Below are 23,916 nucleotides of genomic sequence, written 5' to 3' on the forward strand. Positions count from 1 at the left end.
AGCTGACCTGAAGAGTCTTCTGTGCCTCAAATTGATGTTCCCCCAAGTTCTGGAGTGAGAACCTATCTTATGGTCTTTTAATCTGGCATCTGACATGTGTGCCCTTCTCTCCTTCACTTGGATTTTCTAGTCTTCTGTCAGTTAGTCAGTCAGAGATTCACTAGACGACTCAGCCTTCATGCCTGATACTTGGCTTATTGACCAATTTCCCTCTTGTCTTTTGTGTTTTAGATTCTTTTTTAGGCCTTTTTGCTTAGTTTGGGAATAATTTTGAGCTTTGTATCTGTATCACACCAAATTCCATGAACACTGATTCTTTTGTTCAATGTTAGGTTTTCAAGATGCATGCAAGTAGTTGCATCTAACCATAGTTCATTGGTTTTCAATATCTCTAAAAATACATTATATAAATCTATCATACTTTGTTTTCTGCTCAGTCAACACAGTTGTTTTCTTTTAAGATTTTTGTTTATAGGAACTAAACTGCTTGAATATTTTTTCATACATTTGCTATTGCACATATACACTGAAGCTATTTCTTCTAAGTATGCATTCTTAAGAGTGTGATTACAAGGTCATAGAGTATATTTACAGTCAAATTTAAAGTAATGTCAAACTGCTTTCCAGAAAAGCAGATTTTTACTTTATAAAACAATAAAATTTGTAATATAGCCATCTTTATATGCTTCACTTCCCTGCAGCTATGTAGCATCTGTCTTCCCTTCTTCAGAGTCAAACCTTTCAAATACCTTGTCTGTGTTCACCACCAACTCATAGTCAGTTGTATCAAGGACCCAGTCAGCAGTCACCAAACTACTCTCCTGCCTCCCAAGAACCTACTGAGCCAGTACTGATACTGATATTATACTTAATTGTTCTTAGTCTAGAAAGGACAATTATGATTGGATAATAAAATTAAGGAAATAATCTGAAGGGATAGAATTATAGTCTGCATATTGGGACTTCTGGGCAAGGTACAGAAGACAGATTTGAGGTCATGGCAAATGATTGTTGAAGTTTCAGATGGTTCATGAATACACAGTAGAGAATTAAGGAGTTAGTGAACCAATCAAACAGATCTAAGGGTGAGAAAATTTAGACACAGGAGAGACCAAGTTTATCGAATAGTAGGGGCAGAATTCAACCCCAGCAGCAATTTAGCCTAAGTTCTAAAGCCTGTTTTTCCTTTCTGTGAAAAAGTGTTTCTTGTTATTACAGCTGAACATTATTTATATCTCTTTTTGCATTCGGAAAAACAATCTAAAATAAAACTATTTGTATTTTATTTGTTAGACTTTTCTAGAACTCAGATCCCATCAATCTAGTATTCATACTTTTACTCCCCTCTTCCCACTGAATAGATCTTGTCAATTTTTTTATTGCTTTGGGCGGAAGGGTAATTTCAATCCGTGTTATCCCACGTCTCAGGAGTGGAAATGCCTTTGAGAATATAGCCTTTAATGCAACATGATCTTTAGCTGTATTTCTTATTTGTTTTTACCCATTTGTATGGCTAAAAGGGAAAGCTATGTCCCATGTGCATTTCTTTTTTGTTCACAAGTAGAATGATTTCTATTTTCAGACAAGCCTTATATAAACTGAGTAAAAGTAAATTTTGTATAATAAATTTTATTTTTATATTCCCCATACAATTTCAACCCCCCCATTTTGACCACAATCCCTCCCCTCCCTCCACCCACCCCCCCAAAAGTGTCTCTGGTTCATAGATTTTTGTTGATTTTGATTTTCACTTTCTTATAGTTATTCATTTTCCTGGTCCCTTATTTAAGTTTTCTAGATTCCTGCTATGAGTGAGACCATCCGGTATTTTTCTTTTTCTTTTTGGCTTATTTCACTGAGCATGATCCCTTCCAGCGCCATCCATGTTGCTGCAAATTGCATGTGTTTATCTTTTTTGAATGCTGAGTAATATTCCATGGTATATATGTACCATATCTTCTTGATCCAGTCATCTATTTTTGGGCATTTGGGCTGTTTCCAAAGCTTAGCTATTGTAAACAGTGCTGCTATAAACATAGGGGTGCAGGTGTTCTTTGGAATTGATGTTTCTGTGTCCTTTGGGTAAATACCTAGGAGTGGAATTGCTGGATCATATGGAAGCTCTATGTTTAGTAGGTCCAGAAATCTCCACACAGCTCTCCATAGTGGTTGGACCAGTTTGCACTCCCACCAACAGTGCAGAAGAGTTCCTTTTTCTCCACACCCTCGCCAACATTTGTTGTTGCTAGATTTTTAATATGTGCCATTCTCACTGGTGTAAGATGGTGTCTCATGGTAGTTTTGATTTGCATTTCCCTGATGACAAGTGATGTTGAACATTTTTTCATATGCTTGTTGGCCATTTGCATTTCCTCTTCAGAGAAGTTTCTTTTTAGCTCTTCTGCCCATTTTTTGACTGGATTATTTTCTTTGCTGTTGTTGAGACTCATCAGCTCTTTGCAGATTTTTGTGATCAATCCTTTATCATTACTGTTGTGTGCAAAAATGTTCTCCCAGTTGGTGGGGTTCTCTTTGTTTTTGTTATTGTCGCTTTTGCTGTGCAGAAGTTCTTTAATTTGATGTAGTCCCAGCTGTTTATCTTTGCCTTCACTATCACTGCTTTGGGTGATGTGTCTGTAAAGATGTCTTTGATGTGCAAATCACGTAGTGTTTCGCCTATATTTCCTTCTATGTATTTTATGGTTTCAGGTTTTATGTCTAGTTCTTTAATCCATTTTGAGTTGGTTTTTGTGTATGGTGTGAGGTAGTAGTCAAGCTTCATTCTTTTGCATGTAGCGACCCAGTTTTCCCAGCACCATTTATTGAACAGACTTTCTTTGCTCCAATGCATATTCTTTGCTCCTTTGTCAAATATTAGATGACCATAAATATGTGGGTTTATTTCTGGATTTTCTATTCGATTCCATTGGTCTGTGTGTCTGTTCTTGTTCCAATACCATGCAGTTTTGATGATTATGGCTTTGTAGTATAGTTTGAAGTCTGGGAGTGTGATGCCTCCATTCCCTTCTTTTTTTTTTCAGGAGAGCTTTGGCTATTCGGGGTTTTTGGTGATTCCATATGAATTTCATCAATAATTGTTCTATTTCTTTGAAGAATAACATTGAAATTTTTATTGGAATAGCATTGAATCGGTATATTGCTTTTGATAGGATGGCCATTTTAATAATGTTTATTCTTCCAATCCATGAGCAGGGGATGTCTTTCCATTTCTTTGTATCTCCTTCTATTTCTTTTAACAGTGTTTTATAGTTTTCTTTGTACAGGTCCTTTACCTCTTTTGTTAGATTTATTCCCAAGTATTTGATTTTTTTTGTTTCGATAATAATGGGGATTTTTTTTCATTTCTTCTTCTTCAGATTTATTGTTAGTGTATAGGAAGGCTTCTGACTTTTGCATGTTGATTTTGTATCCTGCCACTTTGCTGAATTGATTGATGAGTTGAATTAGTTTTTCTATGGATTTTTTGGGGTTCTCTATGTATATTATCATATCATCTGCAAATAGTGATAGTTTGACTTCTTCTTTTCCTATTTGGATTCCTTGGATGTCTTTCTCTTGTCTTATTGCTCTGGCTAGGACTTCCAGTATTATATTGAAAAGCAGTGGTGAGAGTGGGCATCCTTGTCTTGTTCCAGATCTTAATGGAAATGCTTTCAGCTTTTCACCATTGAGAATGATACTGGCTGTTGGCTTGTCGTATATGGCCTTTATGATGTTGAGGTATGCTCCTTGTATCCCAAGAATTTCAAGGGCTTTTATCATGAATGGGTGTTGCACTTTGTCGAAAGCTTTCTCGGCATCTATTTATATTATCATATGGTTTTTATATTTCTTTTTGTTGATGTGTTGGATAACGCTGATTGATTTTCGGATGTTCAACCATCCTTGTGTCCCTGGAATGAATCCTACTTGGTCGTGGTGAATTACCTTATGGATACACTGTTGGATTCTGATAGCTAAAATTTTATTGAGGATTTTTGCATCAGTGTTCATTAGGGAGATTGGCCTATAGTTTTCTAAAGGTAAATTTTGCCTAGCGATTATCTCCAGCATTATTCTTTAGCACCCCTGTACTCACAATGAGATACCAATATCCCCATCCTGTGTCTTTGGGGTCAAACTGATTTGTGTGGCCATTCTCCACAGGACAGCTCCAGTGCACTAGCTCCCAATTACTCATTAAACAACCTTGTCAATAAGTTACAAGTACTTAGCCTGGTACTCAGGATTCTCATTTATCTTGTATCCAATACAGCTAAATTTCTAACAAATCCTGAGTTGACGCCACAAGACCAAGGGTTAAATTTGAAGTCATGCTTGTTCTAGAGAAAAGTCCAAGGAGGCTGCTGTTAACTCTCCCTTTCCATTATGTAAAATACTCAGGACAGTGCTAGACATATATTAAGCAAATGAAAATCTTAACATAAAATTGCATTTGTCTTTTGAAAATTGACAAATCAGTTTTCATTATAATACTATAATTGTTTTAAAAAGAGAATAAGGAAAATTCACTGCTTAGTTGCAATCTTCTCTTTAAATGGTAGTTTTTCAGAATGATAACTGATGAAAACAGAAGTTCTTTCTATACCTCTGTGGGGACCACTGGTTTATAACCAGTTGGTCAGAACAGGTGACTACTTAGACTTTCAGTTGGCTTGAAGTGAAAGTGGAGCATGTGGTACAGTGAATTGTACTAAGATTAAAATATAAATAGCCTCATTAACATTGTACTCTTGCTAATCTGTTTGCCCAAAAATGGACTTAATTTGAAAGCTCAAATAATTTTCAATTTAGAGAAAAGAATCATTCATTTGGAATTATCAGGTGAATTATGTGACAAACCAAAAAGATGACAAGCTTAAATAAGTCACATAGCATCAAGTCCTGCCTCTACAAATTTTATTCATAGGAATGCGATAACTCTAGAAATTGTAAACATTTATAATTTCAAAAAGTTTTAAAGGTGAAATGGGTACAAAGTTATCTAAGACTAATTTTTTTTTCCAAAAATTTGCCAATTTCTGTGGTGCAATGATATCTACCATTGTTTAGTTCACATTAGCTCTTTTCAAACTATCATTGGCTTAAATTATCATTGGCAAAATTCCTAAACCTTTTGGATATTTTGAAATGGTGTGAGACTTAGAACTGACAGACATAGGTTTAAATATCATTATAGCCTGACACCTATGTTTTAAGTATATTACACAAATTATGTCAGTCTTTGGTGTCTTAAATAATAGCTACTAGGATTATTATGGGGATTAGAGATAGGGATAACAAAATAGCTGACACTGACTTTGCTTTATTTCATTTACTCCACTGCAGCTGTGTTGGACATTTAGAATATATCAAACATTTAGGCACATTCATACCTCAGGGCCTTTGCACTTCCTATTTTCATTGCAAATTATTTTTCACTCATACATTGCAATGGCTCACCTGTTTGTTTCTCATCCTTTGCTTTTCTCTAAAGCACTATGGACAGCTCACAACTATGTATTATACTTATTTATTAGGGTTTTGTATTTCTCACACTATTAAAATATAAACACAACAAGGTTAAAAGTACTGAACATTCATTTAAGGAAGAGAGAAAAAATTACTTGCTATGAAAACTTATTTATATACAATTCTGTGCCACTGTCCCTATTAATCATACTCTTAACTGGTCATAGTCAAGAGGAACATGAATACATGTATCCTCTAAGGATGCATGACAATTGAAAGTAATTGGAATTCTGGATGCAATTCTAACATAGAAAAGGGATAGCAGGTATTGTCTAAAGAAATCTATGTAAAGTGTGGCCTTTAGCTAGTAATAATGTGTCAATAATGGTTTGTTAAACATAACAAATCTGCCATACCAATGTGAAATGTTAAGAACATGGGAAACTGGGGTATAGAGTATCCCTCTATACTATAATCTCAATTTTTCTGTAAGTCTAAAATTATAATGTCTATTATTTAAAAAGTTAAACAATGTAAGAGGTAAAACAATGCAAAAATGTCATGAGGAAGTTATTCAATTCTTGTACTCTGTGCTTTGAAAATTCTATCATTAGTTCATTTAATAACTCCTCTTTGAGTTACTACTTAGTTGAGTAGTAACTACCCTTTGTCTAGGGATATATTACTTAGCAAAATATCCATGATTCTTATGGTCATGTCTTAAATCTCATTGGTAATACATAAGTAAATCAATACAAGAACGGTGTATAGTCTCCATAAAAGAGAAACAAAAAGTACAGTGTAAGTCCACACAGTAAAGGCTTAACCTAGTGTGAACAGAAATTCAACAGAGTGTAAATGGGGAAGAGTGAGAATCTCGTTTTCACTTTCCAAATCTCTTCTCAGAGATTTCTTGGTAAATCATTAATACATTTAAAATAGAACTAAAAACTATTAATTTTTTTGCCCACTCAAATTCTCACTTATATTGTGGGCCATTAACGGTCATTCTTTAAATCATCAAAGTTGAAAAAAGAATGCAGTGCTTCTGAAAAATTTGATTTACCTAAGATAATTATCAAAAGAAGCTAAAATTTTCTCTGCTATGTGATATCGAGAACATTGGGCAACCTTCATGTAGTAGAGAATATTTTACTTTAAACTACTTTAAACTGATGAGATAATTTTATGTGAAGAAGCAAAGATTTCTTTCCTCACTCTGATAATTAGTCGACACTTTACAACATTCTGCTGCAAAGATATTAATTAGCACAGTGAATATCAAAGTTTTAAATGTTTCTACATGTGTAGAATTGTAAAGAATAGGTGATTACTCCATAATGAATAACATCAACCTCCTCTGATCTTTTGTAGAAAGTCAAGTATGTCTTGATAATGGCATTAAGATTGGATAAATTAGACCAAATTTTATCTTTACAGATTGTATTTGTTCTTGTACTTTAGGTAGATTATTTTAAAGTTATTCTTTTGGTTTTTTTTAAGATTTATTTATTTATTTATACAAGCATTGGGTACAGTCAAAAGCGCCGGAGGGTGAGAGAATTCACCAGAGCCAGAGCGGGGAGCAGAGCAGGCAGAAGGACCGAAGTACACTGCTGAGGGGAGCAGCGGGCGGCAGGAGAGGTCTGCGCGCCATGTGGGACCCTCCCATGGAGGCCAGGGAGCAGCCGGGGATCGAACCCGCGCTGCAGAGGCTGTGGGCAGCTTCTCAACCCAGCGCTCAACTGCTGCACCACCAGGGAGGCCCCATTTTAAAGTAATTCTTTATAATAACTATATTCAAAGAAGTTATTTAGTAATTGCTGAGTTCCAGAAGATCAGATGCAATTCCAAAGTCTTTGGAATTATTCAAGTAACTTTAATAACAAATTTGTCAAACCACATTTTATTTACATGCTATGCTTTGAATATAAGTTAGAACAATTACTTTTAAGTTAATTTAGATGTAAGATTTACTTTAAAGTATTCAATTTCTCTCCAGATTCTTAAAAGACTAGCTAAGTATGGCCAGAGAGACTTTTCAAATGCTTAATTGCTCTGACTGAGTAGTATCTTTAATGTCCTCCACGACAGATTCTCTGTCAAGTACACAAATTTTATCATAAAGTGCTCTCCTTGTCTAAAGGAGTCCTAAAACAATGGATCACAGGAAAGTCTTATTCAACATATCTTTCTTAATATACAAAATTAAATTCTCTTAATATATCAGAAAGTACCTCGATATTTCAAAAACAAAATAATGGCCCTTCTAGAATTATTAAAACTTGGTTGATTCCATACGTTAGACCCAATTTTGCAAAATTGTGGAACAGATTTGAAAACAATTGGAAGAGTGTAACCAAATTCATTGCAATTCCAGGAGGAAACAGGAAATAAATGTTACCTCTTAAACTCTACTTTAGTGTTATTTTTCATGTCTCATGTGCCTGTGTGGAAGGCAACAGTGAGGGACACCAGACAAACAACATAAACAGTACTCCTCTGCTTCCAGAGCAAGGCAGCAAGTGTTCTTATGAAAAAAAAAAAAAATAGAGTATGGACAACTGATAAGGGACTGATCACAAAGATCTACAAAGAACTCACAAGACTCAACACAAACAAAGTAAACGATCCAGTCAAGAAATTGGCAGAAGAGCCATGCCCACTGTTCCCCTCAGCAGTGTATTTAACACTCTGCCTTATGGGGAGCCATGCTACTCATGTAGTCTTGTTAGGGGGAAAAGGCGGTCCCAAAGCAAATTCCATACAGGCTTTGTGGACTCCACCCCCACCCCAGGTCAAAGCCAAAGACACTGGAAACTCCAAATCCCATCACCACCAAAGGGAAGGTGGCTGGGACCTGAGGTTGGGGTTAAGCAGCCAGGTGGATACAAAAGGCAGACACGTGGGCTTTGGGGGGCTCTCCATTTTTGGGCTCTCGGCCAGCTGGGAGCATCCGGCCAGCTCTGGGAGTGACTTTGGGTTTCCAGGTCGTCGAATCGGGTAGGACGCATTAAAGACTTTATTTCCCTATTTTCTCCCTGAGTTGTACATTTTCCTTATTTCCTTTCCTCTTGTAAATAAACCTTTTATTAACCCTTTTGTGTGTGTCTGTAGTAGAGTATTCATAAGTCCCTTTAAAGCGCGCGGGTGAGGACCCACAGCCAGAAACCCGTTTAATATCGGGGTTGCTCTATAACAGTCTGACAAAAGTCCGGGCATGGGGCAGATTTCTGAAAAATCAGGAATCTCATTAGCTGACTCCAAGATTCTCCTCATTTGTTTATGGCTAGTTTCTACCATTGCTAAAAATATTCATTTAAAAGTAAAACTGCAAATACTGATCAATTACTGAATAACCAATTTGGTGGCAAATGGCACTGCATAATACAATTATTACATTTTTTATAAAATTAGTCTTTCTCTGCCAAAAGGCAGTCAACATTTGGCCTTACATTAACAAGTGAAAAAACTTCTGGGAACAAAAGGCTATAAACATCCCTTAGCCAAGTCTTTAATATGGAGATGTGGTCTTTTGAGGCAAGGGTTAATTAGAGAAGGAAATTCTATTGCTTTAAAGATAGCAGTTGGGTGGCAGACAAGATCCATGCTCCAAGTGTAAGAAAATTCCTAATAAGCCAGGAGGCACCATAGCTGACTCCTGCTAAATTCTTCCTGTTTGTTTAGGGCTGATTCCCCTGGAGGTGACAATTGGTATGGTAGCTGTTAGAGTATGCATTCAAGAATAAGACAATAGCAATTTTATGACTGGTTGAGCTAAAACAATATAGATGATAATTTCTAAATAAAAGCCTTCTGTTTTTTGCTTTAATCATTTGGCTATATGTTAGTCTAAACTTTGTAGGTTAGTTAGAAAAAATTCCTTTGTCTGCCTTCCCCCAGGTAACTTCCTGCCCTTTGTTTCCCTCAGCCCATAGTTAATCATTCACCATGGCAAACTTAGAAATGTTAGTTGTAGACACATAGGCTTTTTGCTAGTAATAAAATAACTGTCAGATTGTTTAAAGTAAATAACTATTTTGAAAACATTTGTTTAGCAACTGTGCCTTCTTTAAGACAAAGAATAATAAATGTTACACCTCTGCCAGAAGGCAAACAGACCCTTGGCAGCTCCTGAAAAAGGACATGTGATGATTGTTATCTTCCTACTGTTATAGGACAGGAAGAGGGGCAGCCCAAAACCCCGCAAACCTGCCTATTCTAAATGGGTTCTGCCATCCGCCGCATCAACACAAAACATAGGAGACTTTAATGAAAAGGAACTTTAATAAAACTAGGAAACAATACAGGTAAGGCAAAGAGTCTAGTTTCTAAATGAAGCACCCAAAGTTACCCATCCCCTCGTGGGTAAAAGTCCATCCAAATGGGATTGGCCCAGAGCAAGGCCCCAAGGCCTGCCACAAGTCTAAAGCATCTTCCAGTAGGGACCCACAGAAAAGAGTCACAAACAACGGGACAAGCCCGGAAGGAAAAGAGCAAAATCAACATCAAGATAAAAGCTGCCATTGTCACCTCCCCATGGGTCTCACCCACATCTGTGTCACCCAGTCTATGACCAAAAGACAAGCGCAGTTTCTTCACATGTCTCTAGGCTCCATGTGCCTCCTCCAGGTCTCCTGGCTCCATCCTGCTTCCTACCTCAGTCTCTTCTGCAGCTTCTCTTCTTCCTCCTCAGCTCCACCCTCCCTTGGGTGGGGCAGGGAACCTCCCCTTTTCCTGGGGACCACTCTGTTACACTACCTTATGCTTGTGTACTCACGATATGCTTAGTATAAATAAAGGGCTGCTGAGACCCTCAGCAGGATGATGTCAGCACCCTGATCAAGTGTCTGCATCTCCTCATTCCCCTTCCCCTTCCCTTACCATTTTCTCTACAATTGCGCCAACGCCTTCCCATCCTTCAGGAACCCCTGACACCCAGACTGCTGCGGCTGGCTCGCAACACTGCCTGTTCTGTTCCCTGCTCTGGTGAATTCCCTGCTCTCACCCTCCCGCGCTTCTGACTGTACCCAGTGCTTATATAAATAAATAAATAAATAAATCTTTTTTAAAAAAAGGTAAAACAATAAAAAAAAAAAAAGAAATTGGCAGAAGAGCTTAAAAGACACTTCTCCAAAGATTAATGCAAATGGCTAACAGGCACATGAAAAAATGTTCAACATCCCTTATCATCAGGGAAATGCAAATCAAAACCACATTGAGATACCACCTACACCAGTAAGAATGGCACATATCAAAAAAACAAGCAACAACAAATTTGGCGAGGATGTGGTGAAAAAGTAACTCTCTTACATTGCTGGTGGGAGTGCAAATGGGTCCAACCACTATGGAAAGCTGCCTGGAGGTTCCTCAGTCTACTAAAAATGGAGCTACCATATGACCCAGCAATTCCACTTCTAGGGATCTACCCAAAGGACACAAAAACATTAATTCAAAAGGATACCTGCACCCCTATGTTTATTGCAGCATTATTTATAATAGGTAGGACTTGGAAACAAACCAAATGCCCCAGAACAGATGACTTGATCAAGAAGATTTGGTATAACATACATAATGGAATACTATTCAGCAATCAAAAAAGATAAACTAATACCATTGACAGCAACATGGATGGAGCTAGAAGGAATTATGCTCTGTGAAATAAGTCAGAAGGAAAAAGGATAATATCAGATGGTTTCACTTATAGGAGGAATATAGGGGAGCCAAATATGACATCAGGGGAAAAATAATAACAAGCCAAAACACAATAATACAAAACAAAAACAAACAATTATAAACCAGAGACATCCTGCAGGGGAGAGGGAGAAGTATGGAAGGGAGGGAGGGAGGAAGGAGCACAGGGGACTGTGGTGATGGCGCACTGATGAATTGGTGGAGGAAATTCTATAGGGACTACACCTGGGACGGGGGGAAGCAAACATTGTTTAAAAATGAACAGTGATGTAATATATATATATGTAATTTTTTAATAAAAAAAATAAAGTATGGAGCCAGGGATTACTCTTTTAAATTCAAGAGAATGTTCTTCATAGTTCAAAGGGAAGAATCATTGATTTATTCAGCAAATATGACTCTATCAATAATACTAAAATGTTTTGTATGCTTATTATGCTGTTAGCAGCATGCTTAGCCCTTTTGGCATTGTCACTTCTTGGGAATCTGTGCTTGTAAACTAAGAGCACAAAATCCACCACTCCACTGGGTTCTGGTCCTAGTGCCGCCATTCACAGTAGCATGACTCTGGCAAGTTGATAAACTTCTACATGCCTCAGTTTCTTCCACTATAACATGGAATTAATAACAAATTCTATTTGATAAGGTGGTCATGGATATTAAGAACATATATTAAGAACATATATTAACATACATTAAGAATATATAACACTCATAAACTCATATTGCTTTTACTCTTAAATAAATCTTTGAGAAGAGATATTCTATTATATTCTACTATTCTGGTAATTCCCAACATCATTGTGTTCTCAATAAAGTTCTTAGGAAAGATTCATTGGTACTGAACTTATGATCACCTGCATTTCAAATAAAGAGCTTGTTAAATTACTCCTAGGATCCACCCAATCATGCTAAATATCTGGGGCTGCCCTTGAGAGGCTGCATCTTGGGCAAACATTTCTGTGTATACAAAGGTTGAAATTCACTGCTATAGTGAGCTGAGTCTCAGTATCTGACTCTCTAAAATGTGGATGGTTGTCATAGTGTCTATCCTATAAAGTTGTTGTAAGAATTAAATAGAAAACAGTATATATAAAATGTTTAATACAAGTTATTTTACTATTAACTTATTTTATTCATTTTGCAGAAACAAGATTTATGTCGAGTATTAAGTGCTTTATTTTAAAAAAATGGTAAAAACACTGACCTTGGTGATGGATATTAATTAGACTTGTAGTTATCATTTCACAATATATACAGGGTGACTCATGTTATACAGCCTGAAGCTAATATATTATATGCCAGTTATATATCAATTAAAATGGTAAGGGTGGAAAAGAGGACTGAAGACAGGTTGTGTGAGTTTTAAAGTCAGGCAAAAAAAATATTAAGCTCAGTGTTTTGACTAGCAAGGTAATATCACAAATCTTGCTAGCCAAATGTATTAACACAGGTAAAAGTGTACCTGCTAAAAATTGAACAAAATGAGTTTTAAAATTAATTTTAAGCTAATAAAAATATTTTACAAGAGAATAAATCAAACAACTACAAATTATTTAGTCTATTAATAAATCACCTTCTTGGAAAAATAATTTGTATGCATTTATAAGTTCATAATTCTGAGAACCTAATTAAAAGAAATTTATACTTTAGAGGTTACATATTCATCTTAACAGTTCACTGCAACAAACTCTGGGAATTTTAATATATATTATGTTAAAATTACAAAATTCTTGGCTATAAAACATGCTATAGAATTGCTTCACTTTTGATTTTATGTCTGTCATTTCCTTTGCTCTCTTCCTTCTTCCATCAGCACATCTCAGTTAAACACTTTTCCTCAGTTCCTACTGGATGGGGCACACTTTTAGTTATATGAAGAGATGAATAACTATTTTAATTAAATAACAATGCTTTTTACCAAATACATTGCTGGAAAAAAATGTTGTGTGTGTTGTAGTCATGTTGACTTGTTTAAGTTTGGCTTGGCTTTTCTGTACTTGCCTTCAGCTGTGCACTAGTTATTCCTATTTTCATCCAACCTGTGATAATCAGCTATAAACTGTACAATCTTGCTTGTGCAGCCACAGAAGGTGACCCAAATTACACAACACTGTGTGCTTATGTCAAGTCTTCTTATTCAAAGGCAGCTGCTCTATATTTTGCCTTATTGATATTCAGATTCAACAGACACAAATCAAATGGCCTTTTTTTAATACGAGCACACATTCTGCCTGTCTTCATTTTAAACGTGCTCAATAGCTGTTATCCTTTACAAACACACAGCTGAGAACATCCCATCTCTGCACATTTCCCAGACTGCCACAAGTCTGACTACATTATCCCAGAAAATTACTTGTGTTTTTTATTTCAAGAAGTTTGTGGAATATAATATCTACATTTATAAAACAGAAACACATACAGTAGAAAGAAAGCCCATTTCTCTCTGGCAAAAGAGACAACTTGAGTCATTACCTTTTGGGGAAAAATTGAGACTATGCCCTTTCTTGTAAGAGCAAATGCAATGCAAAGTTCTTAAAAGTGAAGAGAAAATATTTATGCACAAATAAAATACAATATAGCCTATAACTTCCCTTTAAAGGATATTCATTATAAAGTGTCAAATCTATTTTTGAAAATATAAACACAACAAAATACCTTCTTTTCAGTGACCATTTCAACCTACTCACCACTCAGTTAAATAAGAAAAAGTACATTTTCTGTAGCTAAATAATTATTGGAAATCATAGTTAGAAAATTGTTCAGATTGACTGGTACCACTGATTTAACACATGATTCCTCACACAGATACTTATTCCTTCTTTAAGCATTGTATTCTGTAGAACCTGCAGCATAATGAACGTATTTAAAAGTCAGGAAAAGTACTAGAAGCGCAACAAATGGAAAAGACTTACTTTTTATGCAGATAAGCAGTGAGAAACTGAGGTAGAGAAGGTAGTTAGTTTTCTGAAGTGCCATGGTGTTATTTAGAAGACATGCTTGATGTCTTGCTGGTGGTCTGTCTGGTCTCAGTCTAGCTCCCAATCTCTGTCTGACTCAGAAAGGAGCAGGTGCCTCTAAGTCCCCAGATACCATCTCTGCCCTGTCCTTCTCACAGCTCCTTCACGGAAAACACAGGGACTAAGATTCAAAAAGCAGTTGTTCTTCTTAGCATCTTACTTACACAGGAGAATGGGGAGATTCTTCAAACCTGGTGCAGATTTTTTTCAAGCTGGACTGGATTCAGTCCCCCCTCAAGTCTTTCCTACTGGTATTTTTCCATTAACAATGCCTCCTCCAAAGGCCCACAGTAGGTTAGTGTCTTCAGTTGTTCTTAAAAAATCAATTTCTGATGAATGCTTTGGCACACAATTATTATGATCTGGCAACTATTAAAGGAACACCCTATCTTCCTGTATATATACTCATCTTCATAACATAGACAACATAAATGTTTCTATTTGTAAATCATCATCTTACAATTCTGATGTATTTTTATTGATAAAATGGAGTTACGTTCTGGAGATTATGTGGAAATAGCTTTTCTTCCATAACTAGAATCATTTTATACACTGTTCATAATTTCTGGAATTTCTTTAACTTTTATTCATCATAATTGTTGAATACAAACATGAGTATTTATTTTTTACATAGACTCATTCCAGTATTATTCAAGTTTCCACAATTATAATTTCTTGGACACTTCGTAGGAACATTTATTAGTTGAAATTGGAATGCCTATTGTCTGACTGTGATTAGTAAGTACATAGCCTTTGTCAATTGTTAAAACTGGTTACTTGTTACATTTAAAATGCACTTTAAATAATGGGGTTTGCATAAAGCTCTAAAGCTCTGTCAGATGTTATGTATTTTGATGACTCTGTAAAACCTGCCCAGGAATCTCAGTGGGCAGGAGTAATATTTTGAGAGTCACCTTAATGTTTTCTACTAATGTTATCTCTGACCTACTCTGGGGGATTTTACTTGCTAAAGTGTGGTCTATCCATTTCAAATAATTTTTTAAAAGATTTATTTATTTTTATACAAGAACTGGGATATAGGCCAGAGGCGTGGGAGGGTGAAAGTATTCACCAGAGACAGAGCAGGGAACAGAACAGGCAGGCGGGCCAAAGTACACTGCTGAGGGGAGCAGCGGGCAAAACAGGAGACGTCTGATTCATTTCAAATAATTTCTTAGACTTTATGAAAGTTATTATTTTTAAAGATTTTTCTCTATCATGTAAACTATTCTGAACAATTTAGCAATGAAAGCAAGCTAATTTCAGATTATAAAACATTATTAATCTAATTCCTGTATTTTCTCAACTAGAGAATTGAGATGCAGAGCAGTTAAACTGTCTGCCCAAATTCATCTAGTGAGTTAGTGGCAACACTAGGAATAGAGTCTCCCCACTGAGACTCCCATTTTCCCTAAAAGACATCCAGGGAGAGGTGAATAGGCAGTGCCCAGAGGATATTTAGGACAGTGAAAATACTATGTGTTACCGTGATGATGGATATATGTCATTATACTTTAACCAAATCCATAGAATGTACAACACCAAAGAGTAGTTGAGGGTAAACTGTGGACTTTGGGTGATATCTATGTAAATATATGTCAATATAAGCTTATCCTTTGTATAAAATATACCATTCTGGTGAGTGATATTGATAATGGGAGACGTAGTACACGTGTCTTTATACCTTACTCTTCATTTTGTAGTAAATCTAAAACAGTTCTAAAACTTTATCTTAAAAATGATTTCTACCACAGACCTCAAAGCTAAGAGGGTAACAACATATGAAGTCCATTGATAGACTGGATAGGAAATAAATAGCTCTACGAACATAATCTGATGATATCAGAAAATTTTCTGTAAAGTAGGTTTAGTTACCAGCTTTACAGTTAATGAAACAAATAAAATGTTTGGTTAAAGAAAAAAGTATCAAGAATAATAAACAGTTCAGAACACATACAAAGAGTCGATAAAAGAATTGTGTAGATAAAGCTGGCTTATAGGCAGATTAAGTGTCTATAGCCAAAGAACATTTGTTTACACATATCACATTTGGGGATAATCAGGAAAACCATAAAATGTAATATTTTAGTTTAATTTTCAACGTAAGGATAAGTATAACAAAAAAATAAATGGAGAGTGATGTTTATGGGCGTTGCACAAAAAATGTAGGTAAATAGTAATGAAGGCATAAAGTAGGTGGGCAGAACAAACCACTGCAAATATTCTGATCTAGCAGAAACACAAGTGTGAAGAGATGTTGGCACATAAGATGCAGTAAACCACAAAATCAAGGTATTTAATTTTCAATATGAAAAAGAATTAGATTTTACTTTTTTAATTTCTTCTCCACCCACAGTCATGCTTTCCTTTCTTAAAATGAAAGTAGCATTGTATTATAACATACAAGTTTAGAGTGCACATCATTAAAAATCCATTTGTAGGGCCTCCCCGGTGGCGCAGCGGTTGAGCGCTGGGTTGCGAAGCTGCCCGCAGCCTCTGCGGCGCCGGTTCGATCCCCGGCTGCTCCCCGGCCACCAGAGGAGGGTCCCACATGGCGCGCAGACCTCTCCTGCCGCCCACTGCTCCCCTCAGCAGTGTGCTTCGGTCCTTCTGCCTGCTCTGCTCCCCACTCTGGCTCTGGTGAATTCTCTCACCCTCCCGCGCTTCTGACTGTACCCAGTGCATGTATAAACAAAAAAAAAAAACAAAACAAAACAAACAAATAAATAAATAAAACATGCCTCTGTTAAAAACAAAAAACAAAAAACAAAAACAAAACAAAACAAAAAAAATAAAAATCCATTTGTATATATTAAGTTTACCACTAAATGTCTAATTCTGTCTTTCACCAGGTTTTCAAAGATGGATTTAAATAGTGATTAAGCATAGCTAGGTTTGTATTTAGAAAGGTTACACCAGTGATAATGTGGCAATAGTTGGATGAGGGCAGGTGAGTAGCCTGGAAAACAATAAAAAAGAGATTGTTATAACCCATGAGAAGGATGAGGGCATGAACTAAAACAGAGGAAGAGAGAATGGCAAGGAGATAGTAGGTAGATTGAAAGGACCAATCTAGAGAATAAGGTAGCAAGAAAGCTATAAATTTTACCACTTTAGGAACTTGGGCTAATAGTAATGCCACTCACAGAGATAAGAATGTAGCCTAGACTACCAGACAAGAAGCAACAAAACATAACTTTACTAAAAATATATGTGAGCAGTTAGGTGATAGAAATAAAAATTATTTTGCTTCTTTTCCTCTTCATAAATAAGTATAATCTACAACTTGCTTTTCTCACTCTTCTCAGTCAGTCCCTACCAATACACCTCTCCTCACCACAAAAGAGAAGTTGAAATAGCAACTGACCCTGAGATGCAAGTAAGAGAGAATATGAAAAAAAAATTCTGTTCACATCATAAATGTGATGTGACATTTTATTCATCTCTTGTGACACTACTTAAAAAATAACACGAACAATTCCGAATATCTATATTGATGACATCAAATTAATTTTTAAAATCCTTAATGAACTAAAACCTTTAGCATCCTATAGTATTTCTTAAATATAGCGTGCTCAAAAGATTGCATATAATTTTGTGTGCATTGGTCATAAAAAGACAGGGCAAAGGAGTACAGAAGGATTCATGTGCTGACCCTGGACTTTGAGGAGCCTGGGTTGCCATCCCTGGTGAATAATCAAAAAACACACAAGTCTGCAGAATCTTCAGAAATACTCATGCTGGGTTTTCTTCCATGAATTATGCTTATATCTATAAATGTCTAATGAATCTAACCTCTCTGTGGAGAAGAAGAGATGAATAAATTGAAAGACTGAAGAGACAGTGTAGAAGCTCAGAATTTAGAGTAATAGTTGCCCAAGGCTTTTTCACTATTAGAGTCTGTAATGTTTGTGCTAAGAGCTATTATTTTGGGAGCTATAAGTTGAATTGTCCCCCACCACCCCAAATCCATCTGTTGACTTCCTAAACTCCAGTGCTGAGAATATTTCTGTGCCCAAATGCTTATTATTGAAGGGAAAAAACAAAACAAAACAAAGTGGAAGTAGAAGCTATCAGCACAAAGAGCTGTTACATCTTTAAACATTTGGTAGTTTTAGCAAGTGGAACGAACCTTAAAAATTCAGCACTCAGAAAAAATCCAAAACAAACTCATTTTTTTTCTTTATTAAGGTAACATTGTTTACAACACAGCATGTGATTTAGGGGAGTATCTTCACACCTCCTCAATGTATGTTACCACACCACTCCCACCATCAAAATACCCATAACCCTCTACCTTAAGCCGTTGGATTACCAAACCCCTTTGACCCCACCCTTTCCTTGACTCTCCCTCTAATAACCTCAGTTCTGCAGTCATATTTATATAGTTTCTTTTGGTTTAGTTTTGTCTGTTCTTTGGGGTTTTTTCCCTCTGTAGTCCACAAATGAGTGAAATCATCTGTTATTTGCCTTTCTACTTCTGACTTATTTCACTTAGCATAATCCCCTCCAGTTTCATCCATGTTGTCCACAAATGGCAATAGTTCATCATTTTTTATAGATGAATAGTGTTCCATCTTGGTTTCTGCTGCAACACCCTTACTCTGCCTTCCTCTTTACATGATATTCTCCCTATGTACATGTTTGTTTCCAAATTCCCCAAGAATATTGGTTATATTAGGGTCTGCCTTACTCCAATATATCCTTGTCTTAAGTGAGTAGTTACATTTACAATGACCCTGCTTTTCAATAAGGTCAAATTCTGTAGTACTGAAGGTTTACGGCGGGGAGGAGGGGAACAATTCAACCTATAACACCGAAATCAACAGCTTTTGTTTATATTCAGTCTTCAATACCAGGGAAATTTGTATTTCCTTTTGTTCCATGCATCAGAGTATACTTTTATATTTGTTATGTTCCTGTTTTAATAATACTCATCTTTTCTACAAAACTGTGAGTACAGTCAAAGCTGAAATTAGTTCTATTGCAAATGAGAACAGCATTCATTGTTCACCTAATAGTTTATCTGTGCAATGTCCTGGGTTGATCATCAAGTATATAGCAGTAAACAAGTGATACAAACTCTTTCCCTCAACGACCACACATTTTTTTAAAGATTTATTTTATATTTTTAACTTTATTTTTTTATTTTATAAAGTTTTTAAAGATTTTTATTTATTTATTTATACAAGCACTGGGTACAGTTAGAAGTGCGGGAGGGTGAGAGAATTCACCACAGTCAGAGCGGGAGCGGGAGCAGAACAGGCAGAGTGACAAAGTACACTGCTGAGGGGAGCAGCAGGCGGCAGGAGAGGTCTGTGCGCCATGTGGGACCCTCACCTGACTGCCAGGAATCAAACCGGCGCTGCGGAGGCTGTGGGCCGTTTTGCAACCCAGCGCTCAACTGCTGCGCCACTGGGGAGGCCCTTATGTTATTTTTTAAAGATTTATTTATTTTTATACAAGAACCAGGGTACAGGCCAGATGCACGGGAAGGTGAGAGGATTAACCAGAGACAGAGCAGGGAACAGAACAGGCAGATTGACGAAATACACTGCTGAGGGGAGCAGTGGGCAAGACAGGAGAGGTCTGCTGTGCTATGTGGGTATCTCCCTGGCTGTCCGGGAATTGAACCCATGCCACGGAGGCTAAGACAGCTTCACAGCGCTGCGCTCAACCCGCTGCACCACCGGGAAGGCCCCTGGACCACACATTTTAATATAAGTAGACAGACAGACGGACAGATAGATGATGGATGCATGGATGGGTAGATGAGAGAGAGGATATATGCATTGATGATGGATGAGAGAGGGAGAGGAAGAGGGGGAGAGAGAGAAAGTGAAGTCATGAATGATGAATACCAGGCAAGAGATGTGCCATGTGCTGCTGAACAGTCAATGTTGCAATTCCATGTTGCTTTCTGCCCAAGTTTTTCCCTTTGCTCTGAAAGTTTCATCCCTGACTCTTCTAGCCTTCCTTCACTGTAGGTCTAGTCTCTAATTAACTTAATAAGCAGTGAAAAGTTAAGTTTATCAGTACATTGGACCTCTCAGTGCTCTCTCCCCACTGTGTAGCAAGGCCCAAAATTATTTTTGATGTCTTGTGTAGGGACTGATGCTGGCACATGGAACTCTAACCACCTGCTTGTACTCAGGTACTTATGTGGTACTTTGTTTATTGTTTAAAAACTTGAGCTCCAGGTCTGGCAATTGTGCTTTTCACACCGGCTCTGTGATTTTTCATAACCTCAGACGAGTAACTTAATCTGTGTTTCCTCACATTTGAATGAAAATATTACCTACTTATAATTATTGTAAGAATTAATTATTATGTAAAATGCTTAATGTATTAATAGGACACATAGTTATGGATCGTGTTATATTAACTAGTGATATGAAGGTCAATCCTGCTGGCTATCTTCTGCCAGATTATTACCTTGCTTTTGTTTTCCTGAAGATCCCTGACTATGGAAACCCAGCATGCTAGATCTGTACCAGGCTAGGAAAGAACCCAGAGTGGATATTTGTTTCTCTAGACAAACATAATTTCAAGGCGCTTGCAGATATTGTTCACAACTTGCTCATAAATATTTCCAGGGCCACCCAAACTCAAAATAGTATTTGCATAGGGAGAAAGTCTGGTAGCCTGTTTACTGACATCACAGTTCACCAACATGCTTTTACTAACTCTGCTCTTGATAGACTGCCTGCTGCCTAGAATGCCTAGGTAGACATATAATACTTTAGAGTTTTAGCCTGCGTTTCTCATCTGAGTTAATCTTCTAGGATTTAGATCCTGATCTCTTACCGTTTTCATTTTACAAAGCTTATCTTTGCTATCCTAGCCATTTTTTACCTGCATAGCCTTAATACACCACTACTTTTATTTTCACTGGAAAATCTTATAAAGCCATTTCTCAACTCCCAATGCACCATAATGCCAGGAAGACCTTATACTCAGAACATTCATCTTTGTTAAATACTACTCAATCAGTAGTTGAATACTGTTACCTACCATATCATTAATTATCATTCCACAGCATTCAAAGAACCCTGTAGTTTATATCCCTCTGCTAATTTCCTACTCTCTTTTATTCAGAAATGTTGAAGTCTGCAAAACACCACTGATAAAATGAATAGCTTTGTATCAATCTTTCCTAATTTGAAAATCTCATGTTTTATGAACAATAGTATTAATGACTTCATTATAATTATAAAATATTGGGAGAACCTTTATGTCCATCAATGGGGACATAAAGGGGACTGGTTTCTGAATAATAATGAAACACAAACACTTGCTTAAAAAAGTTATTTGTGGGGCCTCCCCTGGTGGCGCAGTGGTTGAGTGCTGGGCTGCAAATCTGCCCGCAGCCTCTGCAGCACCAGTTCCATCCCCGGCCATTGGTGAGGGTCCCACATGGTGCAACAGACTTCTGCCGTGCCCGCTGCTCCCCTCAGCAGTGTATTTCGTCAATCTGCCTGTTCTGCTCCCTGCTCTGGCTCTGGTGAATTCTCTCACCCTCCTGCACTTCTGACTATACCTAGTGCTTGTATAAATAAATAAATAAATCTTTTAAAAAAAAAAGTTATTTGTGTACTTAATAAAATTCTTCAAAATATATTTTTAAAAAGTAATGTGAAAAATTTTATGTATAGCACATGTAATATTTGTGTTACCAAAGAAGTAATAATTATTATGTGTCCACTTATATCTTGTATAAAATAGCATTAGAAAAATTAAATATCAATTTTATTTCCCTTTGGAGAGGACAGCTTTGTGTGAGGGGTGATTTGGAGATTTTTCATAATGTCTTTTTTATGTGGCTTTTTTATATTGAAATTTGTAACATTAGTTCTTATTTAAGATTCAATTTAGGGCCTTCCCAGTGGCGCAGCGGTTGAGCGCTGGGTTTTGAAGCTGCCCACAGCCTCTGCAGCGCTGGTTCGATCCCCAGCCACTGGGTGAGGGTGCCACATGGCACGCAGACCTCTCCTGCTGCCCGCTGCTCCCCTCAGCAGTGTACTTGGTCAGTCTGCCTGCTCTATTCTCCCCTCTGGCTCTGGTGAATTCTGTCACCCTCCCATGCTTCTGACTGTGCCCAGTGCTTGTATAAATAAATAAATAAATCTTTAAAAAAATAAAATAAAATTCAATTTAAAAAGTTTCATGATTCTGAGAAATTGGTTTTATCTATGACCTTTCATCACATTTTGTTTTAAAAAAATTGTTTTAACCCTGTATCAGAGTTTAATAATAGTGAAGATATTTTGATCAGTAAGGAAGATCCAAAATAAAGTTAAAATTCACCTGTCTAAGAAGGTCTCATAAACTATGTGATATTCAGGCAATGCTAACTGTATCAGAATTTAATCCTAACCAGATTATTTGACCATTTATTTTAATATAAACTTCAGAATCATTAAAATGTATGATAATAATTTTATTGTTGCAAGAAATGGAGATTTTTTTTTTTAAGAAATGGAGAATTTTTAGACCTAGTGCAATTCTCAGTTCTAGTAGTTTTCACCTGTCTCATTGATTCCCTTCTCTCTTGGTGATTTTCTGTATTTGAAATATTTGCAACACAAATTGGAGTTTGTTACAGTAATCACCATTTGCTTATCACTTATCCCAACGCTGTATGCTAGGTGGTATGTCTCTATTGTACATTTAAGGAAGGTGAGGCTCTGAGTATTTAAGTAACCAGAGGGACTCAACATCAGATTTGTCTGACTTCAGAGCCTAAGTGTCTTCCACTCAGTTTTGTGTATATTTTGTTATGGTTTTTTAGTTGCTAATTTTATAACAAACTAGCGGTCAGCCCTTTGCAGTGGAAAAATTGGCAGTGCTGGGCTTTAACCTTCATAGGACCAACCACAACTTTGGGAACTGGGACATTTTTCATAAAATGCTTGTAGATTATGATGATATAACTATTGAAAATTGTGGTATTTGGGAAAAGAGCCATTGAATATACATTTATGATTGAAATGTGAAAATATCCTTCCAGGCTTAAAATATGCAATTTTGATTGATATTAGTTATCTTTTTTGGTGTCGCAATATTTTGTAAATGGAAATATTTTCAAGATTTTGTAACATTTATAATTAGCAGTTATAGCAAAGTGTAGTCTGTGCTTATTGATTTAGTATTGACCAAAGCAAAAAGAAATGGTCAGTTTATTTAAGGTGCACACTCATGTGATGGTTGTTTTTCTAGTTTCCTAAGATTAAAGTGACTTTCTTTAACATGCAAAGTTCTCCTGAGCAATTTGCATTTTACAGACCAAACAAACTGACTCATAAGATTCTGTCTACTCTCTGGGGAGCTCCTGAGAGCAATGGTGTGTGATACAGTTCTGCTTACTTTTGATAAATTCCTTCATGAAGAACATGTTTTCTCTGTCCTGCCTGTGGTTGATACCACCAGGGAGCAATTCCACTGTCACTGATGAATGCTAGCTAGGTCAGACCTTGTCAGTGCAAATGAAAGTCTTGTGATTAGTATTCTGTACCTTCTTACTAATGAACCTTCTAATCATGAAATCTGTCTGTACTTATAATGTTCTTCTAATGGCTAAGTGTCCTTGAAAGGTTAGCTAAGTGGGAAATAGTACCACTGGGTTGGGTGGGTTTTTGTTTTGTTTTGTTTTTGTATCATGCCTTTCAAATTTATTCTTGAACTTGCTGTTATGACTCAGAATTAGAATTGGTTAACATTGTGACAGTGA

The 23,916-nt window shown here is 36.6% G+C and overlaps 1 protein-coding gene across 1 annotated transcript in view; it reads right to left on the reverse strand.

Moving 5' to 3' along the window:
- CRB1 (crumbs cell polarity complex component 1) overlaps positions 1-14,145 on the reverse strand; it is a gene marked incomplete at both ends in the record, with an annotated part of 164,994 nt that extends 150,849 nt beyond the window's left edge. Inside the window, 1 exon segment of the mRNA XM_084245542.1 lies at positions 14,082-14,145. Within this exon segment, the coding sequence (XP_084101668.1) occupies positions 14,082-14,145 (64 nt within the window).
- Between the last annotated feature and the right edge of the window lie 9,771 nt (positions 14,146-23,916).

Source organism: Talpa europaea, assembly GCF_964194135.1.
Source record: "Talpa europaea genome assembly, chromosome: 10".
Taxonomy (NCBI): Eukaryota; Metazoa; Chordata; class Mammalia; order Eulipotyphla; family Talpidae; genus Talpa; species Talpa europaea.